The sequence below is a fragment of the Coturnix japonica genome, chromosome 5 (genome assembly GCF_001577835.2).
Source record: "Coturnix japonica isolate 7356 chromosome 5, Coturnix japonica 2.1, whole genome shotgun sequence".
Classification (NCBI taxonomy): Eukaryota; Metazoa; Chordata; class Aves; order Galliformes; family Phasianidae; genus Coturnix; species Coturnix japonica.
In genome coordinates this window covers 27,010,549-27,027,028 of record NC_029520.1, presented here as the reverse complement: position 1 = coordinate 27,027,028, position 16,480 = coordinate 27,010,549, and the positions used below count along the sequence as shown (strand labels likewise).

At 45.5% G+C, this 16,480-nt stretch overlaps 2 protein-coding genes across 4 annotated transcripts in view; one reads left to right on the top strand and one right to left on the bottom strand.

Moving 5' to 3' along the window:
* The window catches only part of EIF2AK4 (eukaryotic translation initiation factor 2 alpha kinase 4), a 29,039-nt gene extending 25,719 nt beyond the window's left edge, over positions 1-3,320 (bottom strand). For all 3 annotated transcript variants that reach the window (XM_015864741.1, XM_015864744.2, XM_015864742.2), the window contains exons 1-4: positions 3,126-3,320; positions 1,861-1,976; positions 1,269-1,371; positions 103-276 (exon numbers count right to left, since the gene is read on the bottom strand). In XM_015864741.1, coding sequence (XP_015720227.1) covers positions 103-276; positions 1,269-1,371; positions 1,861-1,976; positions 3,126-3,278 — 546 coding nt within the window. In that variant the 5' untranslated portion in view covers positions 3,279-3,320. The remainder of the gene's footprint in view (positions 1-102; positions 277-1,268; positions 1,372-1,860; positions 1,977-3,125) is intronic.
* Positions 3,321-4,455: 1,135 nt separating this feature from the next.
* GPR176 (G protein-coupled receptor 176) overlaps positions 4,456-16,480 on the top strand; it is a 29,544-nt gene continuing 17,519 nt past the window's right edge. Inside the window, exon 1 of the mRNA XM_015864755.2 lies at positions 4,456-4,886. Coding sequence (XP_015720241.1) covers positions 4,673-4,886 — 214 coding nt within the window. The 5' untranslated portion in view covers positions 4,456-4,672. The remainder of the gene's footprint in view (positions 4,887-16,480) is intronic.

The window sequence follows — 16,480 nt, the reverse complement described above, 5'->3', positions numbered from 1 at the left end:
GAAAATTAATTCCCTAAAACTCCTGGCAATGCAGGATAACTTACAAAATCATTACTGTTAAAATAAATGATACAGAGTTATTCACATTCCAATTTCTCTTACCTCCTGCTCCTCTCTTCTCTTAACTTCTTGTGCCCTCCGCAATTCCTCTTGTGCCAGCCTTTCTTGCTCTTTTTTATGATTTTTTAGCATTTCTTCATGAAAGGACTTGGAAGGTGGTTTATTATACTCACTGAGAAATGACTGTATGTAGCCTGCAAGTTCAAATATCATCACCTGAAAGGAAATAGATAGGAATGACAAGCAGAACTCAATCTAGTTCAGAGAACATAACTTTCATTGATGTAGGAGCATTCCTCTGGTAAAGCAGAGAGTCAACAGCGCTAGCAGACCAGTGCACCTCCAAAAGTGAAGAACAATACAGCAGAGTGAGCAGCAGCACTGATCATGGTTTACACACAGGGGTGAAAATTAAGTCAGACCAAACCCTACCATCTGCCTGCAGCAGATTGACAGGGCAGGGATATTAAAAAATGGAACCCTTTTGAAGTAAAAATTCAGAGTAGAAAGAATAGCACAAAATGCGTGTATCTGACATGCAAACTCCATCATCTTTCACTGGTTACTATTAAAAACGCAAAGTGATCAGCATGTACACACATGTATTTTAAAAATAAATATACATTAAATAAGAAAATTCAATAATAATAATAATAATAAATGTAAAACACATCTGTTATTTGGTATGACAGGTAACTGAAGGACTCTCAGTTTTTCCATACTGCAGAATACATAAAGCTGAGTATTATTCCACCTCAGCATATAACAACTACTGCAGCTGTCTATCTTTCACTTTCAGAAAAGCAAATAGAGCAAACCAAATGTGTTCACCTGTAACATTCCTACAGATAAGAAATACACCATAAACCTTGCTTTCACAAAGAATTCAATGTTTGGTAGTAACACAATGCATAATTCCAATCTTCAGTCTTACCTTATTTACCTCATTTCAATATGCACTATTGTAGAATCACAAAGTGGTTTGGGTTGGAAGGGAACATCTTGTTCCATCCCCCTGCCACAGGCTGCAACCCACTCCAATAGGAGACTGCAGAATTTATACTCTGAACTTTCATTATAAAGGAACATTCTTCACAACAGTACAAATCATACTTCTAATCTGGATGCATTTCCTTATATTATAGATAAGTTTCCTTAGAACCGTTTAGGACTGCGGTGTATTTCTCAAGGATGTGAAAAGTTCTTACCTCTCCACAGCACTCTTTTGCCAGTTCAGCTAGTCTGGATTTTAATTCATTTATTTTCTCATTGGACAAGCCTTTGGAATTTTTCAGTTGTATTTCAGGAACACTGGGAGACAGCAAAAGAACATTAAATAGATCCTTGTTAAAGAAAAAGAAAAGAAGAAAAAAAAGGAAGTAGGAGGAAGAGGGAAGGGAGAAACAAGATGAGAGGGGAAGAGTGTAAAAAGCTCTGTGAGATACAGAGGGCTGGTAAAAGAAAGGGCCAGTGATGGAAAAGGAATGGAGTTTATCATCAGTTGGCAATTAGTTCATGCTCAATAAGCAGTAGGTATTAAGTATATAACACAGATTAAAGCCAGAGTACTATTTTATACTCATCAACTTCTGGCCACGCGTTACTTGTTAGTTACATGTAACAGAAGAACTTGCAAGGAAACCCCTGCAGTCTCTCACAACTCCAATCTTTATTAGTAATTGATATAGAAGCGCTTTACAAATACTACTAGCATAATGCTGAGGTGGCTAAAATTAATTTATCCCCACTACGCAGGTGACAGAAACTTAAAAGAAAGGTTACATCTTAATGTTCACTCACGTATCAGGGTAACTATGGGGGCACCTGACCCACAGATCAACTCTGGCGTACACCTCATCAGCGCCAGTCAGTCCCTGAGGACGCAGAACCAAATTAATTTCCGGAGGCTGTCGTACCTGTAAGAGCAAACAAAGCTTTAGATTTCAACTAACAAATATCAGGCAGCATTTCCTTTTCCAACACAGTAACAGACCATGAAATCACATCTCATGCAGCCACATGGACAGGACATTTTGTATTTGTACTTTTTACTCTTGGCATGAAACAGAATTTTAACAAGTCTTCCCAACAGTTGCTTGAAACTGCCTGTTTGCTTTAAAAACAACAACAACAAAACATGTCCATGGAAACATTTCAACCCTCTGCATCTCAATTTGGAAGTTTTTTGTTTTCTTCTAAGAGAAGAGATCTTAGCAATGTGATAAACAGGTATGGAAGTAACACCACAGATATGGGAACATTAATAGACTGTTGGTATCTCCTCTACTTTGCATTTCCAAGAGGGAAAAGCACATTATGCACAAATCTCACAAGGAGTGCGAGCAGGCATTGCAGCAAGGTACTGACATGGCTGGCATCAAATGCCACCACCAGCACAAGAAGTCACAAGTTTCTGCAAGAATTCTAGGTTCAGGTGTACAGCAAAAAAACAGCATCAGCCATGAAGTTCTGCAGGAACCAACGCCAAATGCAGCTAACAGACAGAGCAGCACTGAAGTTATGTGGAGGTGACATAAGCGAGTGGTACTTCCAGCTATGGGACAGCTGTGCCATAAGATGCAGCTGGGAAAAAAACCCTCAAGACACTGTGGGCACAGAAGAGCTGGAAAGCACTGCGGAGCACTGCGTAACAGACATGGGCAACTAGTAATAATTGGAAAAAAACAACACCACAAAGTGAAAGCATGAAGTTGTGATGGAAACAGCCCCAGTCAGAGAGAGCCACGGCAGGGAACGTATGCCCAGAGTTCAGCAACACGTGCCCCGACGGGATGAGTTAGGCGGCCTGTAATTATTCGGCCAACGATAGAATTCAAAGGCAGCTTTTCTTAAGCCGGCAATTAATTAAAACGCACGTTACCCGCAGAGCATTAATTACGCCTGCGTCAGCCCAGAGGACAAGCGCGGCGGCGGGCGGAGAGCGGGCCCCAGTGCGTGCGGCCTGCACCCGAGGGGACGGAGCGCGACGACGAGCGCCAAGGGCCCGGGGGCAAAGCAAGGGCGGCCCGCAGCAGCCGGCCGTGTCGCGCCGCGCCGCTCGGTACCTTCCAGGCCTGGCTCCGCCGCAGATCCTGGAAGTCCTGCCCGTAGATGGACTCCAGCGCCTGCAGCTCGTTCTCCTGCCGCAGCTGGTAGCTCTCCGGCGGCTCCGCGGACACCTCCGCGGGCGGCTGCCGCGCTCCGCTCGCCCGGGCCATGTCAGCTCCCCGGGCGGGGGCGCGAGGAGCCCGTGGGGCGGCGCCGCCACGATCGCAGCGGTGCCGGCCGCGCCCCCGGGAGGAGGAGCCGGGACCGAGGCGCTGGCAGCGGGGCGGGGCGGTGCCCGCGAGGTGCGGGCGGTGAGCGCTGCGTGCGGGAGGAAAATCCACGCTCAGGGATGGGGATGTTGAGCGCCCGGAGCGGCGGCGCCTCCCGCCGTATCCGTAGGCAGCGGCACGCAGCAGGCAGAGCAGCACGGCAGTAGGGCAGTACAGCAGTAGGGCAGGACATACTTGCTGCTCGCTCTGTACGGAGTTTTGCAGTCAGCGGGACACCTCAGGAGGGAGCTGCTGTGCAGAGCAGCTTTGGGAGTTTACACCTGCCCTGAAAAACTCGCTTATACAAATCCTTGTTTTGTTTTGTTTTGAATTCAAACTCATGTCTTAGGGTCCCGGTTGGGACTGCAACTCGTAACTGCTGCAGCTGCAGCGCGACACCGGTACCAAACGAGCACCGCATTGTCTTCTGTTCCGCTCCCAGCCGGCGATGCCCGCCGAGTCGTTCAGCGGCGGCTCTCCCCTGTTTGTTCACAGTTCTGTGGGATCCCCGCACCGAACACGGCGCCCAGCGCCTCACGACAACCGCCGGCAGCCCCGCCGCGCTCCCAACATGGCAGGCAGCTCCCGCCGCCCGTAGCGGCGCGTCACGTCACGGCGGAGGCGGGAGCTGTGCCGCCGGCTGCGGCCGCCCGCGGCGATGAGGCGTTGAACGGGGCCGCGTTCGGTGCGGAGCCGTTCGTGCTCTGCCGGCCCTGGTGCTCCCGCCCGCAGCTCGCCAACAAACAAGCAGCGTTCCCCGCCAACGGCGGCGCGGCGCTGCGGGAGCGGGATGGAGGCTGCCGCGAGCCACGCGGGACCGAGCCCGCTGTGGGAAGGGCGGGCAGGATGAAGGGCAGGATGAAGGGCAGGATGAAGGCGGTTGGCGTGTGGCCGTGAGGACCGAGCGCTTCGCTCCGTTGCCGTGCGCGGGCAGCCGTAACTTTGGCAGCCGGCGGCGGCGCGCGGTGAGCGGGCGGGGCTGGCGGGAGCCGCCGTAGGGACCCTCCCCGTCCGCGCACCCCGCCGAGAGGCGCCGTGCACGGCGAGGCAGCGGCATGGCACGGCACGGCACGGCACGGCACGGCCGGCAGCGCGGCGGGGCCGCCTCGTCCCTTCCGATCGTAACGAGTCGCGAGGCGGGAGCGCGAGCAGCCGAGCCCGCTGCCCGGGACGCAGAGACGCGGTGACGATGGTGCCGATGGCTCCGCAGGGCACAGCCGGGGCTCCCTCCGCCGCGCCGCTTTCTCGCCCGCGCCCTCCGCTCGGTCACTGAGCGGCTCGGCGGCCGCCTGGCTATGGGGCACGGCGCCAGCCGGCACCCGCTGAACGGCAGCGAGCCCGCCCCGTTCCGCGCCGCAGCCCTGGGGGCGAGGAACGGGACCGCCGCTCCGATGGCGTGGGGCGGCGGCAACGGCAGCGCGGCCGGGCCCTGGGGCGGCGGGGAGCAGCCCGGATACCGACACTTCGCCACCGCCGCGCAGCTCGTCATCTTCGTGGGCTCCCTGCTGGGTGAGTGAGGGCCGGGGTCGGGGGTGGCCGCGCGGTGTCCGCTCGCGTGGCGCTGCCGGATCGCGGCCGTGCGGCTGGACATGGCCGCAGGGTTCACCGTGTGTGCCAGTGGGCGCTGTGAAAGGCGAGGTGCTTGTCGCGGGTGGAAACCAGAACGGCTTGTGTGTCACCGCTTAAACTTTCCTATCAGGATATATGTGGGGGAAAATGCGTCTTTGATGCCTTCATTTGGAACTCGAGTCGGGCCGGTTCTTTTTACCGTAGGAAAGCATGCGGAGTGCTTTACCAAAGTTTTACCGAGCATCTGCTGGGTACTGCAGTGATTCAGCACTTGTGTGCTGCGGATCTCACACTGATCCTTCGGAAGCACTTCACGCTGGAAGCAATGTAGTTACGTGCGCGCTTATCTGCTTGTTATCTTCCAGCCCAGCATCGTGCTCTTCTGTTACGTGGCAATAAACTGCTGCTGTGCTCCGTGTACCTCCGTGAAGGCGTGCAGGCGGCTGCACTTGCTACCTTGCATTTCTACGACGTGTTTGCAGTGTGCTGTTAGGAACAGGTGTGCATGTCCTGCCAAACAAGTTGTGGTGTCCCGTTTGATGAGTCAGGTTGGCACCGCTGGGAAAAGCAGCGAGGAAGGAAGGGCTGCTGCTGTTGAGGGCGCTGGAAGTGGTTCCTAATGCCCTCAGTTCTGGGCAATGTCAGTTTTGCTGATGGCCGTGGACTTTTGTTATCAGTGTTTTGGTTTTGTCTGATTTTGAGTGACGCTAAGATCAATTTAGGTGGTTGCAGTAACACGTTCTGCTACTTATTTCCTCCTGATAGTGTTTCACATCACCTAACTGCTTTCTTTTTGAAAATACGATGAAGAGTATCTTGGAGCCCTGCTGAGTTCTGGCCTTGCTCAGTGGTAGACACACTTGTTATTGCTGCCAATTGCAGACTGGTTTGAGGTTTGACCTCTTATTCCTCTTATCCAGAGGGGGTAATTGTGGTTCTTGGTTGTTGTTTTTTTTCCTCCCCACTATTTAGCGTGTAGGTAGTGTGTGAAAATGATTTTGTTGTAACATGTTGGTTAGTGCCTGGCACAAAATGACGGCCAGCAGACAGTAGGTGAGGTTAGCAGGCCTGGTCCCTATAGTGTCAACAGTGTCCTAAACACTACAGAACTGGACAAGTAAAGCAGTTCTTATTCCCTGTCTTTTGGCCTTTGAGCCTTAAGGAGCCATTTAGATCATACATCTAGTCTTGGTTCCATGACAGTGGATTCTCATAGACACTGATGTAATTAAGCCATCAGTGGCTTGGAGGCTTCTTAATAAAATGAGGAAAAGTAAACCAGACCAACCAAATAACCTGAATTTCACAAGGCATAGTGTAAGTTAAGGGTTTGGCATTCCTGCAGTTTGCTTTTGAGAGACGGACTCTGATTTGGACCTGTTATAAGGGGCTTATCTGCAGATCAGCTGCAGGGAGGCTGATGATGCTGGTCTCTAGCCTCCCAGGCTTATCCTAGAGCAAAGCCAGAGATGAAATCATGGTATCTCTTTTCTGCCTGTGGAAAGCCCCCTGAGCTACATACAGAATAGCAGTGTTTTTGTTTTTTTTCCCAGTGAGTCTCAAGCTCCTCCTTGCAGAGAGGAAACCCTTCATGGGGAGCCGTGTTTCTCCTTCCACTAAGCATGAGGTGAGGGGCGCTCTCTATGTAGGGAGGGTGTGTGATTTGGGCTTGTGCATCCCACATGCTCAGTGCATGCCTAAGCTGCTTTGATAATGGATAAAATTGCACGGCCCTTTTAAAAGGAAAAAAATACTTCTTCTTCCAGCATGAAAGGAAGCAAATGTATATGCCTGAGCATCCGTAATGAGTACTGACGTGAGTATCATACTGAAGCTCAGAGAGGTCCAGGCCCTACAAGAAGAGAGAATCAAAGTTCAGATTGTGAATTTCAATTTGGGATCTTGCTCTGCAGAAAGATGTGAGAGCTGTTGGCTGTCATGAGAGAGATACACAGTGCTTTCTTTTCCTCTGCTGTTGAGGGCATTTCTGTGAGACCTTTAGGGAGACTTTCTGTTGCTCCCTGAGATGGGTGTAAGCTGGCTGCTTTCTAGAGTTTCTCATTTGTTCCCTCTTCTTGAGGACCATGCAGTGAGGTAGAACTTGTGAGGATTAACTACAGTGTGCTAAGGGTACAGCTGGCCCTGTGATGTGTTTCAGTAACACAGAGCCTGCAAGGGGGGTTGCAAATGGAAGTGGTGGCTGGTGGCATTGAAAAGAAATAGAGGCTTCAAATCTTGGTCTGATATCAGAGGAATGGAGAAAAAATTGTAGATTGCTTGTTTAATTTGGTTGTTTTACAAAATTTTGAATCAGAAATGTATATTTGTAAAATTCAAATAATGACTTAGCCTTTGTCACCCTCTTGCAGCATGAAAAGAAAGCAACAAAAAGCTCTAATTTATTCTTGGCTTCTATTCAAAAGTGAGTGAGCAGCTTATGAAAATAGAGTATTTGAAGATGGTAACTGCAAAAAATGAGCCGTTTTAGACTGAGGAGAGTATGGAGTTACTGCTTTTACCCCCGTGGCTGTCTCCAGTTTGAAAGAATACACATGGGTGATGACTTTTAAATAGGTAACAAATGTTGAATGACAAATCAAATATCCTTTTCTCTCTCTTTCCTCCTCTCTTTTAAAGACTTGAGGTGATGAAGGGCTTCTTTTCAAAGCCAACACAGTTTTGTCAGAGAGGATTTTGTGAGGCAAAATTTATTGTGAACATAGGATTAGAGTGATGTTACCTAATAAAGCAAATGTATCTTCCCATTGGAGATAATCAGTCTGCAGGGAGTAATTATTTAGCCCAGAAACCAGACCTTCAACAGAAGGGTATATCACTTCTGAGCTCTGGTGGGGATGTGTTGCTGGAGGTGGCTGTGGCTGGCTGCAGGTGCTGGGGGGGGTCTTGGAAATGAAGAGGATCTCCAGAGAGTCCTTGTAGGCAGCGTGAGTAGCGAGCTTAGGTTGAGAGGGCAGGAAGCTGTTGGGTGAAATGCAGTGGACAGCAGCATCTTCTGATATGTCTGTGAAAAGGGAAGGGATGATTGGGAATGGGAACTGTGAGGGTTTGAGCTCTATGTCTCTTAAAGCAGATTTTTTCCACAGTTTGCCTGTTTACATATTTTCTTTATTAAAAAAAAAAAGAAATAAGACACTTTTTGGGAAAACAAACAGACACTGTTAGGTGGCTAATATTATAATGAGGAAGAGAATTCTCTGAGAAGAGAATTCTGCAGTGCCAGTGTGTGTATGGGGGGGATTCTTTGTTACTTGCTCTTTTTGTTTTCCTGAATGTGTATTGTACTGACAGAAACTGGTACAGTGCAGAAAGAAATCTTGGGGATGTACCAATACAATTGGAACTCAGGTGGTTAGGGCAGTTTCTTTGGAAAGCTGTGGATTTGGTTAGTTACCTCCTTGTCTCCTCTTCGTGCTTGGAGAGGTACCTTTGGAGAAGAGGTGATGTGTTTTGAAACAAATATCAGATGCCCAAGTGAGAAGTGAACCCCTGCTGCCTGCTGTGTTCAGAAGGAGCTCTCAGAGGCACGCTTTGGGCTTGCTCTTCTTCCTGAGGCTTTCCCAGCAGCTGTTTGACTTCAGGCTCTTCCTACCCTCAAAGCTGATTTTCATCTGTTTGTCTTGGCATTTGTGCAAAGCAAATCAAAACTGGATTTTTATGGCACCTAGTTTGTAAAGATGCGAATCCATTTTTTGCATACAACACTAAATGAACTGCCAGTCCAGGTGATGTGTTTGTTTTGGTAAATGGCTGCTAGCATAATAAATAAACACTTGTATCTGTGAGATTTGCCACAAGCTTCTTCTGTAAAGAGCAAGGAAGGGAATCTTGCAGTAAAGAAAAGAATACTGCAGGTACAAGATTAAGGCTGAGATGGAATAAATTTTTAAAGCAAGTGAGACTTGTCTGCTACAGCTCCAGAATAGAAAATTACATCCCTGCTTCCAATGGGTGTGATCATCTGGGGGGGAGGAAGTTCACCGAAGGCTCAGGAATAAGGACGGTGATGTTTTGATTCTGCTGCAGTCACTGAGAAAAGCTGGAGTAGTTTTTGCCTGACACGTTCTAAACCAGCCACATAGTGCACATCTACTTTGTTGTAGATCAGATGGAATAGCTTGTGAGGTGCAGTAAAAAGAGTCGGAAAAGCAAATCTAGTAAGAAGCATCACACAAGTTGCAATATTTGCATGTAATAATAATTACATCATAGTAACATATTTCAGTATCGTAATATTGCAGCAGTAATTTTCCTCTATATTTTCCTGAGTGGTTCCAAGCCTCGGGTATTACGGGCCCTGCAGAAGTAAGTCTGGTTCTGATTGCACCGGACTTGTCAAGTGTGCATGGAGTATTGTGCTTGTGCTTAGTGTGCTGCCAGGTGCACTGCTCTGCAGCCTTTTATTGGAGAAAAAACTGAATTTTGGGGTCAGCGGAGAGGGGTTTCTGTGCATGGCTGTGGGCCCGTTGCCATGGAGACAGCCGTGCTGCCTCTGGCTTTGGCTGAGGCCTCAGAGCTGCCCCAGGTTCTGGAAGCAGGGCAGGAGGAGCAAGTGTTGGCACTGCCTGTAAAGCTGCCAGATGTGCTGGTTTGTAACTGTGAGTGCCCAATGCTCTGGTGATGCTGTCTGCTGGGGTGTTCCTTCTGGTGCTGTGGGTTAGGCAGTGCCTTTACAAGTGAAACACGTTCAGGATGTGAACCAACTGTTAAGGGTGAAAATAATTGCTGTTGGTCTTTTTTGTGTCTGCTTTGTTATTCGCTGTGAATTATGTTTGTTCAAATGGACAGGTTGTGCTGATCAGGTGCAGAGCATGGCCAGAGAAGCAAGAATGCTGGGAATTCATAAGCGGCTCTTAATCCCCTTCTGTTAGCAGCGCAGGGTATGGGATCTGTTGAGTCATGGCCTGAGCCACTGACTGAGCACTTGGGGAAAGAACCTGGTCAGCCCTGAGAGCACAGGTGAAAACAGTTCACTTGTGTGACCAGAAGGGCTGGAGCCTGGCTGCACCTCTCTTAGACCCCATGTAAGGGCTGACTGACACTGGGGAAGGATCTCTGGTTGGACATCCCTCCTTTCTGGAGCTTTTCCCATTGAATCTGGAATCTTTTGATACAGATGAGCAATCTTCCCTTCCCTTGTAGCACCTTTCTGTCATGCTGATCCTTATGTCATTGCATGTCTGTCCACTTATTCTTCCCCAGAGTAACCTGAATTCTCTTACCAGCCCCCCACTGGTGTTGCACACTCCCACAATGCCCATCTGCAGCATCCCAGAGTGACCCTCTCTCACCCCAGGGCCTATCATCTCTATTTGAAAGGAGGCTGGGAGGGGTTGGGCAGGGGCTCCTCTGCTGCTGTTGTGCCTCTGTCCTCTTCCGTGTTCATGGAGATGAGCTTGTAATTACATTATCTTATGTAAGCTACAGACTGCACTTCTTTGATTATCTGAATATGAAGATAGTCATGACATTATTTGAGTTGGGAGGAATCTTTAAAGATCATCTCTCCCAACTCCCTTTCAGTGAACAGGGACACGTACAGCCAGTCCAGGTTGATTAGATCCTAGTCCAGGCTGACTTCAGATTCATCCGGGCTATGGGCATTTACCATCTCTCTGGGCAACCTGCTCAGTGCTCCAGTATCCTTATTTTAAAAAGCTTTATATACTTTCAATACATATATATTTTAATATATGCATGCACACATACATAAGTATATAAAAGTATATATACTTTCATATATACTTAATATACTTTTTCTTTATAGAAGAGGTTCTGAGATTATGCAGTAAATTGTGTGTATACTAGCGGGTGTATCAACATGAACTGTTTTGTGGGTAAAACAAAACCATTTTTATATGCATCTTTTATGTATTTAAGGATTTAATTTAGTGATCAAAATAACATTTTGCTTTCCTACTATCTTTCCCCCCCACCCTCTATCACAGAACTTGTAAATGGCTGCATTTTGAGGTATGTGGTGTAGGCTGTGACTGAGTTAGCAGCTGATCTGCATGTGCAGAGACTTGCAAATTCTCTATGTTAAGTTTCCTTTACTTAACTATCTCAATATGGGACAAGGAAGGAGTTTCTAAAATGGTGAGAGGGTGGGCAAGGTCCAGCTGGTATGTTTGCAAATAGCAGAAGTACCAGAGAAACAATTATTGTGTTGTGCCCTTTTCCATCTCTGCTGATAAAATACTAATTCTTTGGCAAGTACAGCTTATTTCTTTCCTATTAGTGCTGTTACATTTTTTTTTACATCTTCAATTTGGATCTAGTAGCTGAGAGCAGAGACAAGAAATTACGCGTTGGAGCCAGACAGATTTCATAGAAACATTGCAGTGAAGAGAATATTCAGAACTGGAAAACTGTCTGGAAAAGAAATCATATAACCTCTCGTGATAAGGTTATCATGATCAGCCGGGCAGTGCAGATGGCAGTTACGGTAGTAACAGAAGCAGAAGTTAAGCTGAAATAGCAGTGGCAGGGAATACTCTCTGTTGTCTTGCTCTCTGCTCATGGTTCTTTGCTGTCATTGAGGATTGCTGGGAGACTGCTGAGACTTGCTGCTGTTCTAAGTGCTTTATCGCTTCTAGTATTCGTCACTGCAATTTACATTCTCCATCATGAATAGTCTGATGTACTTCCTGGCAAATACAGCCTTTTTTTGCCAACTGTGTTTGGGGAAAAAAACAACCTGTAATTTTGAAGGAACAGAAGCTCTGGATTTCATCTGCTTTTTCTACTCTGCCTCTCTTGACTTATTTTCTTGTCTGTCCAAGGAATTCCATTTAAGAACGTAACATTATCTTCCTGAGGAAGAATATGAAGCAATCTTGTTTCTCCCGTCATTGCTTGTATTTGTCTCTATGCATCTTTCGTCACTTGGCTCACGGTTAGATCCCAGCAGGCTTTATTTTTGTTGTGTATCTGTATTGCTTAAGGCAGAACTGGGTAATTTCTCTGATACTGTAGAACAAACAAGAAGATTGAAAATCTTCTAGTGCTACTGCCTGAATTAATTGGAAAAAGTAGAAAGTAGGGAAGTGGGTGGTTTTTCTTGTTTTGTTTTGAATGTAACACCTGTGTTTTTAAGATGTATCCAGAGCAGGAGAGGGTGGCCTGGTTTGCCTTATCAGAGGTACAACCTCTTTGAAACTGTATCACAGGTGTTTCTTTTGCCTCCTGTCTGTCCCCAGTTTTTAACTTGAGTACTCCTACAGTTTTCAGCCTGACTGGTTTGGTGTAGGTGCAGCCTGGTTTTTGCAGACTCATTTGCTGCCTCTTGTGAAGGTTAAGTCTGGGATGCGACTTGAGGCTGGTAGTGTTGTCTGTATGACTGACATATATCAGAAAATTATAGTGGGTTTTGTTGTCGCTTCTGCTTCCTTTACATGCTCATGTTCCTTTTAGGAGCACATATTTTGCCTACTTCACCCAAACGCTGTTATAGAAAAAAGGAACATTGTAAGAAATGTCCTGTACAGGCCAGAATTACTGTATTTTGTGCAGAAAAAGCTGCAGATCTCAGGAGTGTATTACAGAATGTTCTTTTACTTCACTTATAAGTGTTAGCTATATTTTTATCCAGAACTGCTCTGTAGTGCTCATGCTGGACTTGGCTAAGATCTTGTCTGCAACTTAATTTGAAAAAAAGCATCTGTCATAACACTAAAAATCTTCCGACTGTATAAGAGGGTTTTGGAAACAGACAGTAAAGGGAGCCTTTCCTTTCCTCCCCCCACCTCTCATGTGGTCAGCAAAAAAGATGACTCTGTGTAAAAGAGATATTGAAGCACCCATACAATTAGTAAAGACCAGCTTGTGTGGAACCGGCCTCTGGAGACCCGCTGTGATTTTTTCAGTCATTTATGAAAGTAAATTGCATTTCAGGTTCTAAAGGAGCTGAACAAATGCTGGACTGCAGTTTAGATTATGCTCTAACACACTGCTGGAGAAACATAACGTGGACACATTTGAGTAATGAGCTATCTCAGAATGCCTTATATTTATTGTCCCTAGGTTAGGGACAAATAGCTGTCATAAGTTGATGACTTTGTAGCTAAAAATGCAATTACGAGCTCAAAGACATTTCCTTGTGGTTGTGCCTAAAATGAAGAAATTGCATGTGGAAATGTATAGGAATGGCAAATAGAGCCCTAGAGCCCCAACTACTTAAATATTATATTAAATACATCTATATTGCTAATAAAAGTGGTCTTTTATTCGTGTAACACCGTGTGAAGAGCTACCAAAGATGGTAGGTTTTTGCATAGCAGTCAGTTAATAACTAGCACAGTTTTGTAAGTGCTCTAGCATCACTGATGAAGTGATAAGTAGGTTGCTTCAAAAGTAGCGCTTCCTATTTATTTCCATGGAAACTGCAACAGATACGAGGAACGCAATAACATTGTTTGATAGAGCGAATTCTCAGCTACAAAACCCTATTTTTCAGTGTAATTGCTGCCATTAGCCAATTTGCATGGCTAATAAAACAGCCTGAACACGAAGCCATGCTTAGCCAAGTAACAGTTGAAATCGTGTATCTAATGTATCTTCTAAGAGCAAGCTCTTGGTTTCTCCCCTTATTCAAACAATTTCCTAGTTAATTTATACATTTCCATTTGTAAGCAGCTTACTGTTGTAAGCAGCTTGCACTTGTTTATGTGAATCTGTTTTGAATGATCACTTCTACTTATTCAGTGTCAGCACCTCTTTTCAGAATGAGGTGAAGGTGATGTTTAAATAGTCTTGTACCTGGTGATGGAGTACAGCTGTTGTGTGTTGGTGTGCCCTTGAAGTCACCTGGCACAAGCATAGAGAGACAAGCATATTGCCATTGTGTGCTGAGATTTTTTGTGCCCATCTGATTGCCCATTTTTCCCGAGTGTTTTAACCTTTGCAGCTGTGGCCTTCTATTTGCAATTTTGGCCTTCCATGTGCCCAGCTCTGTTCCTTTCATCTATTCTGTGCTGTTTTCTGGCCTCCCATTGCAAACTGCAAGGCTGATAGTGCAGGTTTGCCTGTGAAGCAATTGCCATCAGTGGGAAGATGGCCCTCGGCTTCTTGTTTTGTAAACTTCAGCACTGGGGGAAAAACAAAGACATAGTGAATGTGCAAGTACGTAACAGCTGTTTAAACATCTACTAGGCATCTTTTAAATAATATTTGTGCACTGAGTTTAGCAAACAGGGAGTGTTCAGCTCTCACACATGGTTGTGCGTGTTCTGTACAGCCTGAACATCATAAGTGTGTGTGGAGAGTGCAGGTAGAAACAGTAGGTTTGAGTAGATTTTAATGAAGAGTACTGTTTTTGCTTGGGAAAAACATGGTAGGTGACATCATCATCAGCTACATCTTCTTCAGCATCACCATGTTGACATAGCAAGGACTTCTAGGACATTTGTCCTGAGACACCATTGCTTCCTCTCCACTGTGTAGGAGAGAGTTTTTCCTATTTCCATTTTCTCGTGGTTGTTTTTCTCTAAACATTGAAGGCTTTGTCTGTGATCACCTACGGATCCCATGAACAATTTTTTTGTGCGTTTAAGCCAGTGTCAATGTTCTTTGAATGGAAAATGATCAGATACCACATGGGTTCTGAGATGTATTGTTTTCCTGGCAAACCTAGGTCTTATTTCTTATGTTTATTATTTGAGGGCTCTAATAGATTTGTTTAATGTCTGCAGAATCACTGTCTGCTCTTGCAAAATTAGGGCCATGAGTGTCTTTCCAAAGTAACACGGCTGCCTGCTGAGCCCAGTGACCTCACCTGTGTACTCCTGTTTCTTGTCTCTTGTCCTAGACAGTGGCCAACCTGTATCTTAGGAAGCTCTGAGAATCAAATTTTCACAAGCTTATTTTAAATAAACAAAAAACACTACAATTCTATGCTTCAATTAAGCTATTTTTAAAATAACTCTTGATTTACCAAATGATTCATTATGTTGGAAGAGTCTTAATTAGAAAACCCCTGCTGGCCGTTGAGTGCTTTGAGTTATTCTGATTAATCAGATACTACGCTGTGTGGAATGATTTTGCCACAACCTGGGGAGTCTCTTATACAATTTGCTGCTACTCGGGGGTTCCCGAAAGATTGATTGCAAACTGAGACCATCTCAGAAGCATGTATTAGAATACCTTCCCCTCCCCCTTATGTCTATGAAGAAAATTCTAAGTCTATGAAGAAACTGAATAAAGACTGAAATCTGGTTACAGTTATGGAAGTGGGTAGCAGAAAGTGCCTTTAGTCTTTGGAGAAGGAAGTGTTCAGACTGGAGTTTTCCCTCAGCTTTTTCCTTTAACCTTCTGACTCTGTGTTTTATTGCTGAGCCTTTTGGGTGTGATTAGATACTTTGTGAGAGTTGTCTTTTCAACCTTGTAACTACTGCAGGAGCAGCATGTAGTAGCAGTCACATGTGCTAGAGGTGAGTTAGTGGTCAACAGGGAGTATTAAATTAGGGACCTGTGCTGCAGCAATACTTGCCCAGAAAACACTAAAAAGTGCCATATACAAAGGTTGCTCTGAAAGTAATGCTTCCTATTTTATTATGTCAGAGATAGATGTTGATGGTATGATGGTAGAGACTGACCCTTCCTACCAATGTTCTATTATGTTTTGTTGCCCTGGTTTCATTCTGTGCAGATTTTTGTGAGGGATTTATAAGATCTGAGCAAAGTGATTTAAAAATAGAATAGAAATGGTGCCTAGAAGTTGTAGATGTGAGTTTAAAACTGATAGTTCATTTGTGTACTGCTACTGCTACTGACAAGGACAGCGCTAATGTTTGTTGTAGCAGCAAGCCAGAACATTTGGCATATTGCAGAGAGCAAATTTTGGATGTTCCTTTTGTTAATTAATGAATTTTGAGCTGTCTGAAGCTTCCTCAGTGAGAAACATTGGCCTGCCCCTCTAGGATTTGCTGTTGAATAAATATGTGAGAGGTTTCCTTGAAACCATTTGCTCCCCTGTGTTTATATAATACAGCTTTTTTTGTTGTTGTTGCTGTTACAAACCTCAAAAAGGTAGATCAATTTTGAGCACAAATAGCAAAATAAAGGACTCCAAATTGTCCTACTGCTGGTACCAAACAAGCTGCCATTACCTTGGAGCTTTCCCTCTCCCTGTGTGATATTTTATGGAGGCTAGTGGAGAAATTAATGTTAAATTTTAGAAGACATGTTTTTCTAAATGTTTTAGAAACTGCCTGTGAAAATAGCTAAGTCCCATTACTCCATCAAAACACGAAGTGAGCTGTGTACGCAATGCAATATTAATGCAGCATCTGACTCAGCAACAGAATCAGTAGAATCACAAACTTGGAAGATTATTTTTTTTTTCACGTCTGTTGTAAATTCCACCGTGTTTTTCATTTTGTTTACTTGCATTTCAGTGAGAAAAATCCTGCTGGGATTCTGCAAACCTGATTTTTCTTTTTTCTTACAAAAAGAGCAGTTGTATATAATAACAGAGGCAAGAGGGCTGAACAGCTGGCAGCACCGGGCAGGGCTGA